Here is a 23,531-nt window from a genome sequence, read left to right on the forward strand (position 1 = left end):
TTCATAAATATAAACACAACGGCAATATTAGGCTTACTGAAACCCACAATTAGACACAAAGAACATCCCTGAAAACTTTGCCAACACTGTTGGTGACACCAAAACTCATATGCCAATATATTTTGGCTAAATATTTTTGATATAATACATAATACACCTGCTGTGATCCTGTTTTTATGTTTTTATGTTTTTATTAATTCTATTTTAATTATTTATTTATTTATTTATTTATTTATTTTATTTTTTATTTTTATTTTTATTTATTTTTTTTTTTAATCGTGTTCTGTTTGTGTTGTGTTGTGTTTGCTCGGTACTCGTTTTATCTTTTAACCTGTTCATTGTACAGCACTTTGGCTACCCCTGTGGTAAATTTTAAATGTGCTCTATAAATAAAGTTGATTTGATTTGATTTGATAAGATATGAATCCCAATATTTTTTCGATAAAGTGATGTTGGACTAAGTCTAAGCCTAAATATGCGTGTCATGGTGTTTTATTGAAACAAACAATTAACATGTAACTTTTTAGACATTATAACATTTTTTGCATAGATGCACATACAATTATTACATTAAAAAAGCACTGAAAACAATATAAGAAAAGTAAAATAGAATCTTCAATCTTCTTTAAAACAAACCTTGAGCAATGCTCAAATCTTCATATAACAAAAACTCCTATGAAATAAAGTCCCTGTTTTAAGAGGATATTTTTCAACATCAGCAGCAACTTCAAATTAATTGACCTTCAACAAGTGTTTTTAGTTGGACAGCTTTAGAATACATAAGCATGCCTTTGTTCCCTCAAAGGTTTTAGCCAGGAGCACCAACCTGTCCACTGCTTCATGGATGCTGTGTGGCAGGTGACAATATTGCCACTGCAGCTAAACACTTTCAGATTGTGTACGTTTGTGTCGGTATTTCCTGTGCAAAGTACAGTAGTTGTGACTGGGAAAGCCTCTATAATGAGTCAATTATTTCCAGCAGCTTTTTAAATAAGCATTTTTTTCGACTGTTGGAACAGAGAACATTGACAACGCTTAATAGCGCATTATTTTTTCCTTTTATTTTCTAAAGTGCACTTGGTTCATGCCTTTATTTTGACATAGACAGTGGCATCAACATACTTGCCAACCTTGAGACCTCCGATTTCGGGAGGTGGTGGAGGGGGGGCGTGGTTAAGAGGGGAGGAGTATATTTAAAGCTAGAATTCACCAAGTCAAGTATTTCATATATATATATATATATATATATATATATATATATGAAATACTTGACTTTCAGTGAATTCTAGCTATATATATATATGTGTGTGTATACTGTATGTGTGTATATATATATATATATATATATTAGAGATGCGCGGTTTGCGGACACAACCGCGTAGTCCGCGGATTATCCGCGGTTCGGGCGGTTGAAATAAAAAAAAAAAAAAGATTTTATCCGCGGGTCGGGTCGGGCGGTTGAAATAAAAAAAAAATTAGATTTTAAATAGATTCAGGCGGGTGGCAGTTAAACCAATTCGGAAATATATATACATAGTTAAATGTTGTTACCCACATACGAAAAACGAGCAGGCACCTGCAGCATATGCCACAACAGAAGAAGAAAAAAAAAGAGATGGACACTTTTACGGAGCGGAGAAGGGACGCCTCGCCGGGGTCCGGGACCGAGGCCCCTTCCCCCGAGAGGGCCCCACCGGGAGCCGTAGCTGAGGTGATCCGCGAGAAGGGCCCGACGCACGTCCAGGGTCACCACCGCGCCCACCGCACCGACACCCCGCCTCGTCTGCCTTCGCCGCGGCCGGCGTCACGCGCAGCAGGTAAGCAGCCACCGTGGCCGGGGGCTCGTAACAGGGGTCACTCCGTGCGCTCCGCCCGCGCAGCTTACCTGCCGCAACGAGTAGGATGGCCGCCGCGGTGCGCGCTGAAGCCTCGGGCGCGAGCCCGGGGGGAGCAGCCGCGGGTGCGAGGGACATCGCACCTCCACGCGCTTGGAGGTGCGCTCAGCGCGGCTCCCAGATGATTGCGAACTGGTGTGCGTCTGGGCCGTGACAGCGTGGCACGCGAATGTCTCTGCTGCATTGGATCAGTCTCCTTTCTTTAACAGGCAAAAGCTTTATAACCTCACTAATGCCTTGCATCGTCTATATTAGATATATAACAACGGGCGGATGCGGTTTGATTAAATGTTAGATCGGGTGGATGGCGGATGGTTGACGACTTTTGTGATGCGGTTGCGGATGAAATAATTGCCTATCCGCGCATCTCTAATATATATATATATAAATAAGAGAAATACTTGAATTTAAGTGTTCATTTATTTACACATATACACACACATAACACTCATCTACTCATTGTTGAGTTAAGGGTTGAATTGTCCATTCTCTGTCACTATTTTTCTAACCATGCTGAACACCCTCTCTGATGATGCATTCTGCTTCGTCTCCTTGTTGTGTGCGCAGTTGTGCACTGCACTCTCTAAAAGTCGTAGATGTTATTGTCACATATGCATGTACAGTAGATGGCAGTATTGTCCTGTTTAAGAGTGTCACAACATTGCTGTTTACGGCAGACGAACTGCTTTACAGTAGACGAAAACGTGACTGCTGTTGTTGTGTGTTGTTGCCGCGCTGGGAGGACGTTAATGAAACTGTCTAACAATAAACCCACATATGAAACCAAGAACTCGCCCTCGATCATTCTACAGTTATAACGTCATTGGGCAGGCACGCTGTTTATATTGTGGGAAAGTGGACGTGAAAACAGGTGGTCGACACGTCACTCAGGTCCGCATGGAGCTGGAGGGGGCGTGGCCTCCAGCTCCGCCTGAATTTCGGGAGTTTTTCGGGAGAAAATTTGTCCGGGGAGGTTTTCGGGAGAGGCGCTGAATTTCGTGATTTTCCCGGAAAATCCGGGAGGGTTGGCAAGTATGGGCATCAAAGATCTAGGCAGCCATTTTGCGAATCTTGACATCAAAGTGGGAAGTTGGTTCCATTACTGTGTTAAAAACCCCCCCGCATGTTTTAACTTCTTCTTGGCTTTGTGTTGTTTGTGCCTTCGAAATCTGTATTTGTTTTAGAAAGTTATTAAGACATATAGTCCAGGCCAAAAGTTTGGACACACCTTCTCCTCAATCAATGCGTTTTTTTTATTTTCATGACTATTCATTGTAGATTGTCACTGAAGGCATCAAAACTATAAATGAACGCATGTGGAGTTATGTATTTTTTTTTGTGAAATTACGAAAACATGTTTTATATTCTAGTTTCTTCAAAATAGCCACCCTTTGCTCTGATTACGGCTTTGCACACTCTTGGCATTCTCTTGATGAGCTTCAAGCACACCTGTGAAGTGAAAACCATTTCAGGTGACTACCTCTTGAAGCTCATCGAGAGAATGTCAAGAGTGTGCAAAAAAGTAATCAGAGCAAAGGGTGGTTTTTTTGAAGAAACTAGAATATAAAACATGTTTTCAGTTATTTCACCTTTTTAAGTACATAACTCCACATGTGTTTATTCATAGTTTTGATGCCTTCAGTGACAATCTACAATGTAAATAGTCATGAAAATAAAGAAAACGCATTGAATTAGAAGGTGTGTCCAAACTTTTGGCCTGTACTGTATGTATTTTATGTTCTATTTTTATACTTTAAATTGATTAATTTGTAAACTTTTATTGCCATCACAGTTGCTTCATGTTTTGTACCTTTGAAGAGCTTCTCAATAAATACATACTGTGTTTTACTTGTACATAAGAATATTTATTACTAACACTATGCAGTCATATATTTTATTTCTTCGGTCAGTGGTCAACAAAATGAACAAACAGAAAAAGATGCAAAAATGCACTTTCTGTCTGATGTTCAAAGCCCATTCTTTTATTTATTTATATATGTGTATGTTTTCTTTAGTTTCACCCTGGTTCATACTGGATTATTAAAGCACTGTTGACTTGTGTCTATTTACACACACAAGGAGAATAGTACACCCCACGTTTCCTTTCTTGTGGAACTCAAAAGGAAAACAAGTAGTGTGCTTTGTAACCCTGACCGGACATCTGCTGCAACAAAGTAATTGCCTGTAACCCTTTGAGGTGCTTTTATTATACAAAGTAACAGGTGTATTCCGGTGTTTACATGCTTTGCCTGAAAATGTGTGCGTGTGTGTGTTCCAAACACAGTTGCACTCGACTTTGTCCAAACGCTCTGGACAAAGAAGACGGCGTGGAGAGACAAGGTCCAGTCACGCTCAACCCTCGTCATATGAGGATGGCTTTCAAAGTCATGAACGAGCTGCGCAGGTAAGACTCACCTGCGCATCAGCCATAACGTTCAGGAGTGGGACAGGAGAACAAAACCGTAGACATACATTTTACCAGCACCATCGCGCTAGGTTAGCATACCGGTAATCGCTGAAAGGAAAGCAAAATAATCAAACTTAAAAGCTCACGTCTGTAGCTTTATTTTAGGACGCGTACTAAAGCCTCTCCTGTGTGAAGTTGCATTCATAAACTGGCTCAAGTGACACCTTTTACTGTTTGAAAATTATTAACAAGTATATACCGTATTTTTCGGACTATAAATCGCAGTTTTTTTCATAGTTTGGCCAGGGGTGCGACTTATACTCAGGAGCGACTTATGTGTGAAATTATTAACACATTACCGTAAAATATCAAATAATATTATTTAGCTCATTCACGTAAAAGACTAGACGTATAAGATTTCATGGGATTTAGCGATTAGGAGTGACAGATTGTTTGGTAAACGTATAGCATGTTCTATATGTTATAGTTATTTGAATGACTCTTACCATAATATGTTACGTTAACATACCAGGCACGCTCTCAGTTGGTTATTTATGCCTCATATAACGTACACTTATTCAGCCTGTTGTTCACTATTCTTTATTTATTTTAAATTGCCTTTCAAATGTCTATTCTTGGTGTTGGGTTTTATCAAATAAATGTCCCCAAAAAATGTGACTTATACTCCAGTGCGACTTATATATGTTTTTTTCCTTCTTTATTATGCATTTTCGGCCGGTGCGACTTATACTCCGAAAAATACGGTAGATTGATTAATTGATTGAAACTTTTATTAGTAGATTGCACAGTACAGTACACATTCCGTACAATTGACCACTAAATGGTAACACCCGAATACGTTTTTCAACTTGTTTAAGTCGGGGTCCACGTTAATCAATTCATGGTAGATCAGGGGTGTCAAACTTGTTTTCATAAACTGGCTCAAGTGACACCTTTTACTGTGTGAAAATTATTAAAAAGTATATAGATCAGGGGTGTCAAACTTGTTTTCAGCGAGGGCTACGTCGCAATTATGGCTGCCCTCGAAGGGCCGTTTGTAACAATGAACAGTTTGTAATATGAATAGATAGATGGATGGATGGATAGATAGATAGATAGATAGATAGATAGATAGATAGATAGATAGTACTTTATTGATTCCTTCAGGAGAGTTCCTTAGGAAAATTAAAATTCCAGCAGCTGTGTACAGAATTGAGATCGAATTTAAAAAGTAAAAAGTAAATATTGGGGGTAAAAATGGAAACACAGTAGAAAAATATTACAATAAGAATAAAAATAAAAAGCAACAATGAGAATAAAAATAGAACAGTAAAATAAGAATAGAACAAGAGAAACTAGGCAGTAGTGACCATGTTATGAAAAAGTATTGCACTGTTATTGTTTTGCATATTGCACTGTTATTGTTTTGTAATATAAATGTATAAGGATTTGCCTCATGATATATTTACACAACTGCCTATGCATTTAATTCCTGTATTTTTGAATGTACACTGTAAAAAAAAAAAGTGTAGATTTTACAGTAAGAAACTGGCAGCACATTCAGCAGAATTTTCCTGTAAAAAACCTACAATGTTTTTTACAGCATATTACTGTTTATGCAGAAACTGTGACACTGTTATTTATGGTAAAATTCTGTCAACTGAACTGCCAGTTTTTTAGCATAACATCTATAATTGTTCTTTCTACGGTATATCACTGTAAATGGAAAAATAGTACTAGCGTTTTTTTACGGTAAATCTAGCGGCTCTGTTTCCAGAATTTTATTGTTAAAAAAAGAAAGAAAAATAAATGGCACGTTTTTTTCATTTACAGTAATATGCTGCGAACACCACCGTAAATCTTACAGAAAAAACTGGCAGCTCAGTCGTCGGAATTTTACCACAAAAGCTATTGTAATTTTTACAGTGTACAACTTGATGGATAACTTTCTTTGAAATAACAAATCAAGCTGATTTTTATGTGTTGTTGTTATTTTATTTTAACAACAAAACGTTTGCAATGTATGATCATATATTTATTACATTAGATCAGGGTAGGAAACCTACGTCCCGAGTGCCACATCCGGCCCGTTGGTCCTTTTTAATCCGGCCCGCCAAATATTAAAACATAATTGAGTGAATATCTGTTTTGAGGATTGCCAAAACAAAACTGATACTAAACTTCGGCGCACTGGCAAAAAAGGGTGATCAACAACACTGCTCCCACTTAAAGAGAAAGTGTTTACCCTTTAGTACCATTTGTATGTTTATTTGATGTTCTGATATCATATTGTTGAAAATAGATGTATTATGATAAAAATAGCCCATGTTTGAGAAGCATACGCTCAGTTCCAAATTATATGATATGCTTTGAAATGCATCATGTGCTCGCCCGGCCCGTCTGTCAAACTTCAAAAGCCAATGTGGACCCTGAGCCAAAAAGTTTGCCCATTGCATTAGATAATATTTAAGTTGAAAATATATGCAATTGTGTGCAGTACATGTATTTTTTTCTGTCAAAACGAAAGAACACATATTTAATTAGAAAATATAAAGTACTTCGACACATATTATTTCCAGGCTTCTGCAGACCATATAAAATGAGGTAGTGGACTAGATCTGGCCCCCGAGCTTTGAATTTGACACCTGTGACGTTGATCAATGGCAGTTACATCTTTTGAGTTCTCTCCCTGTCTTTTGCACACAGCCAGAGCTTGCTGTGTGACGTGACAATAGTGGCGGAGGACGTGGAGATCGCCGCTCACAGAGTGGTCCTCGCCGCCGGGAGCCCGTATTTCCACGCCATGTTCACAGGTACCATCCGCACCAGTCCCCTCCTCCTCTTGTGTTTCTAAAGTGGAATTGGACATGTTTTGTTGTGTTTGTCTGGTCCGCCTGCACTTGAAAAGGAGATGGCACAGAACACTTTATCAACTCAACTCCAGTAGATGTTCTTGATAATTTTACACCTCAATTATTTTCAGGAGCTCGTCAGGTTAGGTTGATAACTAGAGATGTCCGATAATGGCTTTTTTGCCGATATCCCGATATTGTCCAACGCTTAATTACCGATTCTGATATCAACCGATACCGATATATACAGTCGTGGAATTAACACATTATTATGCCTAAATTTGTTGTGATGCCCCGCTGGATGCAATAAACAATGTAACAAGGTTTTCCAAATTAAATCAACTCAAGTTATGGAAAAAAATGCCAACATTACACTGCCATATTTATTATCGAAGTCACAAAGTGCATTCTTTTTTTTAACATGCCTCAAAACAGCAGCTTGGAATTTGGGACATGCTCTCCCTAAGAGAGCATGAGGAGGTTGAGGTGTGTGTGTGGGGGGGGGGGGATTAGGGGCTAGCGGGGGGTGTATATTGTAACGTCCCGGAAGAGTTAGTGCTGCAAGGGGTTCTGGGTATTTGTTCTGTTGTGTTTATGTTGTGTTACGGTGCGGCTGCTCTCCCGAAATGTGTTTGTCATTCTTGTTTGGTGTGGGTTCACAGTGTGGCGCATATTTGTAACAGTGTTAAAGTTGTTTATACGGCCACCCTCAGTGTGACCTGTATGGCTGTTGACCAAGTATGAATTGCATTCACTTGTGTGTGTGAAAATCCGTAGATATTATGTGATTGGGCCGGCACGCAAAGGCAGTGCCATTAAGGTTTATTGGCGCCCTGTACTTCTCCCTACGTCCGTGTACCGATCCCGTTAATTTCCGATATCACATTTTAAAGCGTTTATCGGCCGATAATATCCGCAGTCCGATATTATCGGACATCTCTATTGATAACCTTTGAAATCCAAGAGGAATAGCATCAAAACAATCACTAATTACAGTATTGACATCCAACCGTATCTTGAAACCGACAATAATGACCTACACTTCAACTCCCTTTCTTTAATCTCATGCAGAGGTACCAAGCTTTTGCATCAGGGTTATATAAAGTCAGTTACATCATCATCGTCAAAGGTTGTATTGTCCTCAGAATCCTTTTTAAGATGTTGTCACTTTTGGTGCATTGATGTGGTTTTAGATGTATTTTAGTATTTTTCAAGTAAGGCAAATTTATTCGAACTGTGTCCAACAGGAGAAATGGCGGAGAGCCGAGCCAAGCGCGTGCGAATAAAGGAAATGGATGGATGGACTCTGGGACTCCTTGTGGACTACGTCTACACTGCAGAGATACAGGTCACAGAGGAAAACGTGCAGGTAGGACACACACACGCGCGCGCACACACACTGATCTATTTCCTGCTCTTAAAAGCTTAATACACACCCTTGTGTCCTAATTAGCAATGGGAATCGAAAACCGCTTCCACTATTTCAGTTCCTTGAAATCGCTTGCCAATTTTTTAAACAATTCCTTTAATGATTGCGAGCGGAACGTAGTGACGCCAGACAGCTAGAAACATGGCACCCAGGCTTCAAAGTTTGGCTACACTTGACAAGAAAAGATTGCAACAGCGCTACTTGTAATAATTGCAAGGTTGCTGTTTCATCAAAAGGAGGATATACAAGCAATATGCTGAAACATTTGAACACACAGCATGCAATAGCTATACTGAAGAAAAATATAAACACACACTTGTTTTTGCCCCCAATTTTCATGTTCTAAAACTTTTACTATATACACAAAAGACCTATTCCTCTCAAATATTGTTCACAAATCTGTCTAAATTTGTATTAGTGAGCATTTCTTTTTTGCCAAGATAACCCATCCCACCTGTCAGGTGTGGCATGTCAAGATGCTGATTAAACAGCATAATCATTGCACATGTGTGGCCTAAGGCTGCCCACATTAAAAGGCCACTCTGAAATGTGCAATTTTGCTTTATTGAGAAAAGCAGTCAGTATCTGGTGTGACCACCATTTGCCTCACACAGTGCAACTTCTTCGCATAGAGTTGATCAGGTTGTTGATTGTGGCCTGTGGAATGTTGGTCCACTCCTCTTCAATGGCTGTGGCAAGTCGCTGGATATTGGAACACGCTGTCGTGTACGCCGATTCACAGCATCCCAAACATGCTCAATAGGTGACATGTCCTGTGGGTATGCTGGCCATGCAAGAACTGGGATGTATTCAGCTTCCAGGAATTGTGTACAGATCCTTGCAACAAGGGGCTGTGCATTGTCATGCTGCAACATGAGGTGATGGTCTCGGGTGAATGGCACAGCAACGGGCCTCAGGATGTCGTCACGGTATTTATCAATAAAATGCACTTGCTTTTGTTGTCCATAACGTACGCCTGCCCATACATTATTGATTTTATTTTGTACTGTTGCTTTTATTAATTTTTGTATTTCCTTTTTTTCCTATTGTATTTACAGTAGCAAGTATTGTATTTGTGTGTCTTTTCAATTGCTTTGTAAATTTATATCCTAAGTATCGTAAAAGTGGGATTGTGTTGCAGTTGGGGCTGCTCTATTTTTTTTAATTTTTAGATTGATAAACATTCTCTGATTTTTGTAAATACAATTTTGGAAATAAATTTTTTTAAAAGACGTTTTTTAGACCAACACTGCGCGTGTATGTCGTTTTTGTCACCTTTAAACCTGTTTTGAAAATACTTTATTATAATTTACATACTAATAATATACTACGAGAATCGTGTTGAATCGATAATCGATTCTGAACCGAATATTGAAGTGGCCAAATTAGAGATGTCCGATATTATCGGCCCATAAATGCTTTAAAATGTAATATTGGAAATTATTGGTATCGGTTTCAAAAAGTAAAATTTATGACTTTTTAAAACTCCGCTGTGTACACGGACGTAGGGAGAAGTACAGAGCGCCAATAATCCTTAAAGGCACTGCCTTTGCGAGCCGGCCCAATCACATATCTACGGCTTTTCACACACACAAGTGAATGCCATCCATACTTGGTCAACAGCCATACAGGTTACACTGAGGGTGGCCGTATAAACAACTTTAACACTGTTACAAATATGCGCCACACTGTGAACCGACATCAAACAAGAATGACACACACATTTCGGGAGAACATCCGCACCGTAACACAACATAAACACAACAGAACAAATACCCAGAACCCCTTGCAGCACTATCTCTTCCGGGACGCTACAATATACCCCCCCCCCTCCCCCCCGCCCCCCCAACCCCGCCCACATCAACCTCCGCATGCTCTGCATCTTAAAAAAAATAATGCACTTTGTGACTTCAATAATAAATATGGCAGTGCCATGTTGGCATTTTTTTTCCATAACTTGAGTTGATTTATTTTAGAAAACCTTGTTACATTGTTTAATGCATCCAGCGGGGCATCACAGCAAAATTAGGCATAATAATGTGTTAATTCTACGACTATATATATATCGGTATCGGTTGATATCGGAATCGGTAATTAAGAGTTGGACAATATCGGAATATCGGATATCGGCAAAAAAGCCATTATCGGACATCTCTAGGCCAAATGTTTCCATCTCTACTGAACATACAATTGAACCTTAATGTATTAACTTATTGGTTCTTGGACAGGGTTCCTAATTATAAAAGTTTGTATACTAAGGCAAGTTCTTCCATTAGCCTATTCCAGCCTCGACTTAATATATTAGTGTATATATAGTATATATTAGTAAAAGCTTGTACACTTTAAACACAATATAAAGTGTTATACACTACTGTATATGAAACTAACAATAACAAGGGGGTCATGGATCAACTGTCTCTTTAATAACAAAGTCAAAACAACTAGCTGAACTGTCCTCCTTTACAGCCGCCCTGTCAACACACACACACACAGTCACTAGCCCTGTGGTGCACTCACACTTTGAAATCCCAAAACTTCCTAACTTTAACAAACGGGTTTTTACAATGATTAGGAATAATACAAGGAAAACACTTTACCTTGTTGGTTTATCTTCTTGGCGTGCAAGGAAGCGTTGCTCTAATTCACTCCCAGTAAACGTGTGTTTCTCTTGTAGGCTCTGCTGCCCGCCGCGGGTCTCCTCCAGCTGAACGAGGTGAAAAAGGCGTGCTGCGAGTTCCTGAGCTCTCAGCTCCATCCGTCCAACTGTCTCGGCATACGAGCCTTCGCTGACCTGCACGCCTGCTCTCAACTCCTCACGCAGGCCAACAGCTATGCAGGTACTGTATTATACGTATCGCAAGTAATTTTTTTGTGTGCGGGAGGGAGTGAAGAGGAAAACCTAGCTCTCTTTGACCACATGATCATTTATAAACAAGTATATTGCACAACACAGCAGCAACAGAACCAATGTTGTAATAGCAGTCTTAAGGAGAAAACTGCTTAGCCAGCAATATAAGCATTGATGAATAATGAATGCTGTTGAGGCTGCGTGAAAACTCATTCTAGACTCACCCAGCCATGTATCCACTGCAAACTGCAGCTAACTTGACATTGTATTGTTGGAATATGTAAGTGTGTGCGCGAGAGAGGATGGACAGTGGACGAGACAGAATGAGAACAGGAATGACCTAGTTCCAATGTGTTCTTATGATTAACGAGGTTTCTTCTTTCTTGCAGAGCAACATTTCAGCGAGGTCGTCGGAAGTGAGGAGTTCCTTAATTTGGGCATGGAGCAGGTTTCCAGCCTCATCGCCAGCGACAAACTCACCATTCCAACGGAGGAGAAGGTACAGGCACATGAGCAAATAATAAGCACACTGATGGACACCTCATGTTGTTCGTGTGCAGGTCTTTGAATCCGTCATTGCTTGGGTCAACCATGACAAAGATGTCCGCCAGGAACACTTAGCTCACCTGATGGAACATGTGCGCCTGCCCCTCCTCTCCAGAGAGTACCTGGTGCAGGTAGGCTTACTTATACAACAGTCAATTATTTTATTTTGTGTAAGTAAATGCTAGTTGACTTCGAAGTTGCTCTCTTTTCAAAACCATTGTTCCCATAAAAACATTGTCAACAGAAATAATATGTTCCAGGGTCAAACTGTGGCCCATCATAAGACATTTATTAACTGTACAGGCAACCTTCCATGTCATACACATACATACTGTATTGCTTATATTGTACAGAGAAGGCAAACCAATTCCTATGTTGGGACATTGCTATTCTTCTGTAGTGGCACCACACAAAAAAGCTCAAAACACTTTGATGCTCTATAGCTTTTGGAGCAGTTGTAACATTTTCATTCCATATGGTAACCTGATTTTTATGGTACACAATACCATGTACAGTAAGACGATGCAAGGAGATGTTCGACTTCATGTTTCATCATAGCTATTTCTATTGGTCATTCTCTTTGAAATATTGGTCATTCTCTTTGAAATGAAATACGGTAAACAATACGTTTTTGATCTAATATGCTCTGGAAGTAAAGCCTCTTAAAATACATGTCTTCCATGTAAGCGGGTGGAGGAGGAGTGTCTAATTAAAAACAGCAGCGCATGCAAGGACTACCTGATCGAGGCCATGAAGTACCACCTGCTGCCTGCTGACCAGCGGGCGCTGATGAAAACAGCACGCACACGTATGAGGACCCCCGCCTGCTGTCCAAAGGTTTAAAAAAAGCTGAAACTAATTCAAGCCATGTCCACACAAATACTAATACTTGGAAAGAAAACACCTTTTCGATTTTAAAACAATCTCTATCCACACGAAAGAAGTTTCAAACCAGTCTCTGTCTACACAAAAACATATTCACCTTCTTTCATGCGCATTCTGGCAAGTCAGAATCCAGGAAAAACACTCAGAGCCTCTGTCAGTGCATACTGTACGACAGTAAATAAACATTATAAATATATATATATATTTTTTTTTTTTTTACCTGTTCATATTATAATACACAGTACCATTTTTCTGATAGTCCTCCAAATCGGGAGCAGCAACAGGAAGGGAAAAGAGATCGCTGCAAAGTCTTGCTAAAAGAAATTCCGGCTTCCAACAATTGGTGCCGTGACCCGGATTCTAACAGTCTTTTAAAGTAGACCTATGATGATTTTCCTCTTTTCTGACTTATAATGTTGGATACTCGTTGTAAACAATCCCAAAACGTTAAATCACAAGGTTCAGGCACCAACACTTGTGGCTTTATAACAATAATATACCAATATATTGATATAGTAGATATACAATGACAAGAACATAACCTTAAAAATCATCGCCCATTTACACAAAGCTCAGAAAGCATAAAAAACGTTTGTTTTCATCGCCCGAGCGTGTTGAGTGCATATACTTGTAAGTCAATATCTTTTTTTGTTAAATGAGGTTGAAAAAAATAAGAGTTAATGTAACACGTTTTTTACGAGACAGACCGAAAAGCTCAGTTTACCGTAGACACACACACACACACACACACACACACACACACACACACACACACACACACACACACACACACACACACACTATAGACTCTTTGCCCTGTCTGGCGTTTTCAAAAGTCTGTTTTCAAAGACAAAAGTAAACGTTTGCGTATACACATACAGTAGGCAATTTTAAATACCCATGTTTGTGTGGACATGGCCTGAGTCATCACATTTGTGAAGAATATCGCGTCATTGGCTTACTTATGTAACATCTCCACTCCAACAGGTGATGGTGGTGGTTGGCGGTCAAGCCCCCAAGGCCATCCGAAGTGTGGAGTGTTACGACTTTGAGGAGCAACGGTGGTACCAGGTGGCCCAGCTCCCCACCAGGAGGTGCAGAGCAGGTATGACGCTAAAGAAGCTAAATTGGATAAAGGTCACAAATGTATTCGATGGATGGATGGATGTATCTTTGTCATTGCACAAGTACAACAACATTTTGAAAAGGCGATGTTTCTATAAGGGGAAAAACCCCAATACAAAAAGCAGCAGGAATGGTCAGATTATATTTTGTATTTCTGGTTACTTCCGATGTTCACATGGCCACGTGTTGCTAGTCAAAATGCACAGGGCTCAATTATAATTGCCCCATACTAAGCCAGTTCAAATATGATCATGAACCAGTCACACCCCGCAGGCAGTTATGACAAACAACACACAAAGGATTCTGGGAAATGTTTATTTGTATCCAATCCAATCCAATCCACTTTATTTATATAGCACATTTAAACAACAAAATGTCTCCAAAGTGCTGCACAACAATATTAAAAACAATTTTAAAATATTATCCTTAGCTCCACCAATGACTGAAAAAAAACAAATAATAAATACATATAAAACCAATATAAAATAAATATGATTAAAAACGATCTTAAAGGGTAAAACCAATTAAAACAGTACCGTAAATAGAAATCAACATTTTAAAAACACAGGGGACCACACAACTCATGCAGTGTAAAAAGCCAGAGAATAAAAGTGGGTCTTAAGACGAGACTTAAAACACTCCACTGTGGGAGCAGTTCGAACATGGAGGGGCAGAGTGTTCCAGAGCTTAGGGCCGACCACAGAGAAGGCCCTGTCTCCCCTGGTTTTAAGTCTGGTCTTGGGCACCACGAGCTGGAGCTGGCTCTCTGACCTCAGAGCGCGTGCAGGAGTGTAAATTGTATGCATTAGTTCTCATTTTGCTCACTGCTCTGTATTTAATGTAAATTTGAAGGAAATAAACACTTCAGTTATCATGTTGGATAAGTGTTTTGGTTGAGGGGATCTTCTGTGGTTTTATGTTGACATGTTTTGTTACATGTGTCACACAAATGAATTTTCATAACGACGAATTGATAATGGGCTGAATAATCAAGAATAGTCTCCACAGAAATTCCCATATAAACAAGATTTGTTCGTGAATAACCAAACAACAGGAAATTTGAAAAAGGTTAATTATTTGTGGACTCTACAGATGAATTCATACTCATAATATTTATTTTTGACGTTGCCTACAGGTGTGGTGTACGTGAGTGGATGCGTGTACGCCGTCGGAGGCTTCAACGGTTCCCTGCGTGTGCGTACGGTCGACTGCTACGACCCCATGATGGATCGCTGGACCAGTGTGAGCAGCATGCAGGACCGCCGATCGACGCTAGGGGCCGTTGTGCTCAACGGGCTGCTGTATGCTGTGGGGGGGTTCGACGGAAGCACAGGTGATGCTTTGCTGTGTTTGTGTGTGTGTCTCTTCTTTTACAGTGTCAATTTGCGTGTTACCTGCAAAAATTACTTCACCGATTTACACAAATATTTTGGAGGCGTGAAGAAATCATTAAAGAGGACCAATGATGAATTTCGTGTTTTTGGACTTATTAATGTTACAATGTTGGATACTCGTATTAAACAATGCCAAAACACCAAATCATAAGGTTCATGCATTTTGATGTGAGCTTGCATGCAGTTTTGGATCCCTCTGTTCGCTGGGTTTTGCAGTTTGGCTATGTTATGACTATATTCTTATTTAGACATTAAGTAAATCTCTCAGCCTCCCTCTCTGCATCAGGCTGAGAAAAAAAAAATGGTAGCATAAAGTATTATTTTCATCTAATCTTGACATGCGCGTACACTGACGAGCACTGACATAAATTATGGTAAAATAAATATAAAATCTGATACTTTGGAGAGTGTGGGGCATGGTTTCATTTGCAATCTAGAAGCGTCTCCATAATCGAACAGCTTGCAGACAGTCTTAAAAAAACGGATTATAAAAGTAATTTATGAGCAGAATTTACACCAAAGCATATCTTATGAGCAGAATTTACACCAACGCATATCCATTATGTATTGTCTAGACCACAGGGAAGTGTTTTAAATGTAGATTCAAACCATCAAAGCCCTTTAAGTTTTTTAAAACTTAAAGAGGACCCCTTTAATTTTTCCTGTAGATCTGGACATCTAATCCATAGCAAGCATCCTTAATTTTTCGTTTCACTTGAAATGGCAAAGGTGCCCTTTAAAAATATTTTCCCAATATTGTAATTTTTTTTATATACTTATTTTCATATATATATATATATATATATATATATATGTGTATATATATATATATATATATATATATATATATATATATATATATATATATATATATATATATATATACGTATATATATGTGTATATATATATATATATATATATATATATATATATATATATATATGAAAATAAGTGTAAATTTAACAAAACACAAAATTGGGAATAAGATTTTGTATTTATAGGTTACATTTTTTTAACCTATAAATACAAAATATTATTCTATGTCATATCTTTGTTTGTGTTTTACATTTTTTTACTTAATTTACAAATACAATATTTTCATTGTTCCCTTTTTTTTTAACTTAATTTACAAATACAGTTTTCCTTCTTTAACATCATTAATACTTTTTTCTTAATGAAAAAATGTATATATTTATTTTTGATTTACAACTGACTTGGACATTTTTGTCATCCTGCTCCATTTCTAATTAGTGTACAGTATTACACTGGCTGCTAGGCTAAGTTAAGCAGAACTAGCACTACTTGACCTATAATTCTGCCTGTGTAAGTTCTCTTGTGTCATAAGTTCTTTACCTTTCAACTGATTGTGTGTCCTGGTAGGGCTGGCCACTGTCGAGGCGTACAACGCCAAGACGGACGAGTGGTTCCACGTGTTGCCCATGAGTACGCGGCGCAGCAGTGTGGGAGTGGGTGTTGTCAACGGTGAGCAGTACAATTCTCCCATACTAATAAGGTTATTTCATTGGAATAAGTCCTGACCTCTATGCATGCGTTGCATGTTTGTCAGGGATCCTGTACGCCGTTGGAGGTTACGATGGAGCGACCAGGCAATGCTTGAGTACAGTCGAGGCCTACAACCCTAAAAGCAACACGTGGAGCTACATCGCTGAAATGGGCACTAGACGCAGCGGCGCAGGTGTGTTAGTTTAACTCGGATACAATACACACACCCTTTCATCCTCGTGTCGCCATCAGGGGTGGGCGTGTTGAAAGGCTTACTCTACGCCATGGGCGGCCATGACGGACCCTTGGTGAGGAAGAGCTGCGAAGTGTATGACCCGGCCTCCGACAGCTGGCGGCAGGTGGCCGACATGAACATGTGTCGCCGCAACGCAGGTGAGGCTCGGCGGAGCCACGTTCCGAGTGTTTGGGAGAAAGCGCTCCCACGCCGACTGTCTTGTTTCAGGTGTGTGCGTCGTCAACAACCTGCTGTACGTGGTGGGCGGCGACGATGGCAGCTGCAATCTGGCCTCGGTGGAGTTCTACAACCCCAACTCGGACAAGTGGACGCTGTTGCCCAGCTGCATGAGCACGGGCCGCAGTTATGCAGGTGGGCTAAAGTTGACCTCTACTCCTCAGTCAGTGCAGGGAAACTGTGGAAACACCCTAAAATCCTCATAACAGGATTGAAACAAAGCTTAGTTCACACAAAAACACGGTCACAGACAGTCATGTGCATGCCACAACACCAGGGGGTGCTACAGTGGAATGGCTATTTACGAACTTTATTGGTTTTTGAACAGGGTTCGTAAATTGAAAAGTGTGTAGGGTGAAGCAAAATTCTCCATAAGAAACAATGTAAATATGAAGAATGGGTTCTTGCTTGGACAAAAGTCCATATTCTAATGAAGGTTTATACACTTTGAACACAATATAAAGCGCTATACAATACTGTAGATCAAACAAATATAACAATGCGGTGGTGGATTAACTTCCTATTCAATAATAAGCCAAAACAGCAAGCTGAACTGTGCTCTGTGTGTCGCGCTGCCAACGCGCACACACACGGATGTCACAATGGTGACCTCATAAATGATCAGAAGTCACAAAAAATATTTATTTTAGCAACCATTGAAAAAAGTAAATTCCACTTAAATGAACATCAACAAGAAGGAGATGACGAGAAAGGAAGCAGCAGACTGTGTGTGCTTTATGCAATGAATATGCTTTGGCAAGTTTTTTTTAAACAAAAAAGTCTGGTCTCATCACAATTACAACTTGCTGTGGTACGAAGCCTGCTTCGATGATTCTACCATACTTGTGAGCGCCATTAATGTACACATAGCAAATAGTCTTTTTTTTTTTTATTTCCACAGCAATTCTCTCCTTCTTTCCACGTCGGTCTGTTGTCTTTTGGGGACTCATATTGAGTCGGCAAAATGGAAAAAACTTGTCAAAAGTAACGTAGAGGACTGCGTCTCCGCAACAATGCTGTGCCCTTCTTTTTAGTCTGGAGGCGGGACAGAAAATGAATGACTGGATGAAGCGTTCGTACATATTTCGCACATGGAGGCATTTTCGGCCCCATCTAAATGTTTGTAAATTGAGGTTCCATTGTATAACCAATCAAAAACCTGAAGAAAGTAAAAAAAAAAAAAAAAAAAAAAGTTTTTTTTTTTGTATAGGCAATCATCACAATAGCAAATTCATCATACGCTTGGGTTGATGATGGTGCTGCAGGTAAATATCACATTTGAAATTCATTAAACAAAATGCACAACAAAAAGGAAGTAACAACCTGCAACCGTGACACTTTGTCGACTTGTTGTTGCTGCAGTTTTAAAGCGCATGTAGAGGTAGCTGCAACTACTGCCATCTTGTGAGTTGATTGCTTGTATTCAGTGACATGACTTATTTCTGGAAGTGAAAACCAGTGGTGGTCAACCGAGCCAAGATGGCTGTTGTACAGCAAGCAGCGCGCAAACTATCTGAGTACGCAAGGGGCCTAGATCTTACTGCAATAAAATCAAACAATGCAATGGAATAGATCCCTGTACTTTATTAAAACAAGATTTGTCGAGTGATGTTAAGGATTATCCGTCGGTTTTCCACGTCAAAGCCGATGGAAACTTGGAAAAGCATGGAGGTCTACAACTTCTAGGTCAAAGGAATTGGTTTCAAGACTCTCCCGGCTTCATTTTTGCTCGGTTAAGGTTGCATTTCACGATTTAACTTTGCGTCTACTGATGTTTGTTGTTGTTGCACGCGCCGTTTATGAGTACCGTAGCGTGTTTTTCCCCGGCTTTATCAAAATATAACTATAGATGTCAACATTGTGTATGTGCCGAAAGCTTCATTAATGTTTGTTGCCTTTCAAACCTTTAACGAAGTAATCACAGCAAATGTGTGCATTCTTCGACTCTGCGCCCTTGTGGAGTTATTTATTTTTTATCGTGCTCTGTTTGTGTTGTGTTGTGTTTGCTCGGTTCTCGTATCATCTTTTAACCTGCCCATTGTACAGCACTTTGGCCACCCCTGTGGTAAATTTTAAATGTGCTTTATAAATAAAGTTGATTTGATTTGATTTGATTTAGACTTGAGTGCGTGCTACTTTTCTCGTCGGTCGTTTGGTAGAATCTCGCGCTCTTCCGCCCTTTTTGATAACCTCTCAAAGGAATCTTAAGAAACATTTATCCATTTCGCGATTTGAATGGTTCCAATTTATTTAGTTTATTTATTTTGAACAAGGTTAAATACAGTTTCCCGTATAATACAATGAGAATGTTATATTGCTCAATTATTCTACCTTATTTCAATTATTGTGCAGAAATATGGGGAAATACATATCACAGCAACATAATGTCTTTATTTCTTTCACAGAAAAGAGCAATTCGTATAATTTTTACAGTAGGATATAGAGACCACACAAATCCACTCTTCATTAGGTCAGGATTATTAAAACTAAAAGACATTGTAGAATTGCATACCCTATTAGTGATGTTCAAAGTTAGAAATAAAGTTCTTCCAAAGGACTTACAAAAGTTATTTGTGTTCACGTCGGAAGACGAGAATCACAGAAGGCCGTATGACTTAAATATCCAAGAGTGCGAACAAATTTGAAGCAAATGTGCTTATCTGTTGCTGGTGTGAAAGCATGGAATTCTCTAGACAAAGACTTAAAAAGTTGCAAGAATATCTTTGAATTTAAAAGGAGTTACAAAAAGAGACAACTGGAATTATATCAAACTGATTTTTGATTTTAATTGGAACATGTCATTTTGAAAATGCCATCCATCCATCCATCCATCTTCTTCCGCTTATCCGAGGTCGGGTCGCGGGGGCAGCAGCCTAAGCAGGGAAGCCCAGACTTCCCTCTCCCCAGCCACTTCGTCCAGCTCTTCCTGTGGGACCCCGAGGCGTTCCCAGGCCAGCCGGGAGACATAGTCTTCCCAACGTGTCCTGGGTCTTCCCCGCGGCCTCCTACCGGTCGGACGTGCCCTAAACACCTCCCGAGGGAGGCGCTCGGGTGGCATCCTGACCAGATGCCCGAACCACCTCATCTGGCTCCTCTCGATGTGGAGGAGCAGCGGCTTTACTTTGAGCTCCCCCCGGATGGCAGAGCTTCTCACCCTATCTCTAAGGGAGAGCCCCGCCACCCGGCGGAGGAAACTCATTTCGGCCGCTTGTACCCGTGATCTTGTCCTTTCGGTCATAACCCAAAGCTCATGACCATAGGTGAGGATGGGAACGTAGATCGACCGGTAAATTGAGAGCTTTGCCTTCCGGCTCAGCTACTTCTTCACCACAACGGATCGATACAGCGTCCGCATTACTGAAGACGCCGCACCGATCCGCCTGTCGATCTCACGATCCACTCTTCCCTCACTCATGAACAAGACTCCGAGGTACTTGAACTCCTCCACTTGGGGCAAGATCTCCTCCCCAACCCGGAGATGGCAACGGGGAAATCTGGGTTCCTTGTCAGTGTTCCTCATAGAGATCTTCATTTTAAGCATTTTGAAAATGCTTAAACGAAAATTAAAAGTATGTTGGAGTTCGGGTGTTGGTGGAGGGAACAGTGATAAAGTCATCTAAAATAATTTGTGTTAAAAAGGGGGCAGGTAAATATAAGAATAGTATTCTTCCATCTGCTCCTTTCTGATCATGGAAATGTATAAGAAACAAAAAAACAATGAAAGTGTCAACTGTATATGGCTTGTATATATGCATTTTCATGAAAGGAATAAAAAGAAATGATGCTGATGATGAACAGCTTAAAACAACGCAAGCATAGGGCATTTTTCTTAGAGAAAGGCTAAATGGCGCCTAGTACCATTTGAGAACCGATGCTGGCTTGACCGACCACCATGCATATTTAATGAGCCGGATGTGACATCATGTAAATCCAAGCAATACAAAACTACATACAATGTTTTTTTTTTACCTAAAGCCAATTACACTTGCGGTTATTTGCTTTTGTAGCCTACACTATAGGAAAATAGAGGTGTTACTTGGAGCATTTACAATATTTATGAAGCACACCTCAGAGTGGCCACCCTTTGCTCTGATTGCTGCTTTGCACACTCTTGACATTTTCTCGATGAGTTTCAAGTGAAAACCATTTCAGGTGACTACCTCTTGAAGCTCACCGACAGAGTGCCGGGAGTGTGCGAGAAAGTGGTCGGCGCAAAGGGTGGCTATTTTGAAGAAACTAGAATATACATTTCTTTTTTGTTGGGTACATAGCTCCACATGTGTTCATTCGTGGTTTTGATGCATTCAGTGACAATCTACAATGTAAATACGTGGGGATGGCGTGGCGCGGTTGGGAGAGTGAACCTGAGGGTTCCTGGTTCAATCCCCACCTTCTACTAACCTCGTCACATCCGTTGTGTCCTTGAGCAAGACACTCCACCCTTGCTCCTGATGGGTCGTGGTTAGGGCCTTGCATGGCAGCTCCCGCCATCAGTGTGTGAATGGGTGAATGTGGAAATAGTGTCAAAGCGCTTTGATTACCTTGAAGGTAAAAACGCGCTATACAAGTATAACCCATTTATCATTATTCATCTACATGCAGCTATCAGCACCACCCCCTGCGGTGAAATCAAACAAATCATCAAGTGTTGCGTATTAAACCGTCCTCACAGACAAACAGATTATTTGAGGAAATATGATTTAACACTCTTTAAAACGACCTGTTGTTTGAATCCACAGGTGTGACCGTGATTGACAAGCCCTTATGACTGCTGGGGACGTCTACCACCGATTAGAAGCAGAACGCATTCTGCTGAATTCTGATCTGGGATCTGTCGTTGTCGAACGCCTCCACGTCGGGTGCGCAGGTCTGATGTACAACACAACGGAGGTGTTGCTAATGATGATGATGACGACGACGGTGAAGATTTTTTTGCACTTAATGGGAGGGTTGGGGAGGTCGAACCTGTGGTGTTTTTAATCCCGCCAAGGGCGGACCGCCATCGCGACACCCCTGGGCCTCGCCCCACAGAGGTCCGGCGAATCACTACTGACGAAGCTACTAAACCTGCAGTAACTCTTAACATTAGTAATGTTGACACACAGTGGCGGCGGGGCTGCAAGCTGAGAAGCGGGACGATTTTGTTGCATCACTACGGGAACGTTCGTGTATTTGTGCGCTTGCCTTTCAAAGTTCTCTGCTTGCCGACGTGAGCCTGTTGAGAGTGTGTGCGTGTATTTGTGTGCATTTTGGAGTCTCGCTGCATGGATGCACTACATGTGGCCTCTGACCTTTTTTCTGAGAGAGCGCGCCTGAATGTGGACCGATTTCCCCCCCTCCGCTGCTTCCTCTTTCCTTTTCGTGATGCCTTTAGCTAACGGACAAGAGCGCAGCTGAGCTGGGCTGTAGGTCAGTGATGATAAAAAAAAAAATTTGCAGAACGGACATAGAAGAAGTAGTTTACATGTTGTTGCTATTGAGGACGACATTTTATTTGACGGAGGACGGAGAAGCCTTAATGACGACGTCGCCAAACGCATGCCAGCCTAAAGAGGGGAGGAGGATGTATTAGTGCTTTACTGTCGCCCGGCAGCCATGTTTGCTATGAACGTTAACAGCCTGAACTCACTGCATGCTCCCCGAGCTCATCTCCCATAAACTGACATATTATGAATGTGCCAATTTCTTTGTTTCCCCGAAAGTGACCAAACTTTACATTCTTTGTTTTCCTCTTTCCTCTGGAAAATATTTGCTCTACTAGTGACTGGTATTGCTGTGTTCTTCTTGTCAGTGTGTCGAGGAATGTCATCATCGTGTACGCTAATGACTTTGGATATGTTTCATTACATGTTTTATATATCATTAATAAATAATAATATGCTTCTTGTATTTAAAAAGCTGTGAAATGACATGTAATACGTTTTTAAAACTTTGCCATATCAGTAAACTACGGTGTTTAAATGTATCGGGTTCTTTTTGATTATATAGTTTGGTCAAATATTACAAAACATCTTTCGTAAAAGGACTTTCCAGGAGGAACCGCCCCACTTTGCCACACTGGCCTCTGATTGGCTGTTGCTGTGGCGACCTCTCGTCTCACTATCATCGCTCCATGGCAGTGGCCAATCAGAGGTGGTATTTTTCACTGTGACGTCAGTCTTCTCTCCCGCTAGC

General features: G+C 40.4%; 1 protein-coding gene across 1 annotated transcript in view; it reads left to right on the forward strand.

Moving 5' to 3' along the window:
* The window catches only part of klhl2 (kelch-like family member 2), a 27,010-nt gene extending 3,771 nt beyond the window's left edge, over positions 1 to 23,239 (forward strand). The window contains exons 2-15 of the mRNA XM_061984067.1: positions 4,180 to 4,299; positions 7,009 to 7,115; positions 8,402 to 8,523; positions 11,258 to 11,420; positions 11,821 to 11,930; positions 11,992 to 12,108; positions 12,665 to 12,814; positions 13,850 to 13,967; positions 15,123 to 15,320; positions 16,763 to 16,864; positions 16,950 to 17,078; positions 17,138 to 17,278; positions 17,349 to 17,492; positions 22,097 to 23,239. Of these exons, the coding sequence (XP_061840051.1) occupies positions 4,180 to 4,299; positions 7,009 to 7,115; positions 8,402 to 8,523; positions 11,258 to 11,420; positions 11,821 to 11,930; positions 11,992 to 12,108; positions 12,665 to 12,814; positions 13,850 to 13,967; positions 15,123 to 15,320; positions 16,763 to 16,864; positions 16,950 to 17,078; positions 17,138 to 17,278; positions 17,349 to 17,492; positions 22,097 to 22,125 (1,750 nt within the window). The 3' untranslated portion in view covers positions 22,126 to 23,239. The remainder of the gene's footprint in view (positions 1 to 4,179; positions 4,300 to 7,008; positions 7,116 to 8,401; positions 8,524 to 11,257; positions 11,421 to 11,820; positions 11,931 to 11,991; positions 12,109 to 12,664; positions 12,815 to 13,849; positions 13,968 to 15,122; positions 15,321 to 16,762; positions 16,865 to 16,949; positions 17,079 to 17,137; positions 17,279 to 17,348; positions 17,493 to 22,096) is intronic.
* The last annotated feature ends 292 nt before the right edge of the window (positions 23,240 to 23,531 follow it).

The sequence above is a fragment of the Nerophis lumbriciformis genome, linkage group LG25 (assembly GCF_033978685.3).
Source record: "Nerophis lumbriciformis linkage group LG25, RoL_Nlum_v2.1, whole genome shotgun sequence".
NCBI classification, from domain to species: Eukaryota; Metazoa; Chordata; class Actinopteri; order Syngnathiformes; family Syngnathidae; genus Nerophis; species Nerophis lumbriciformis.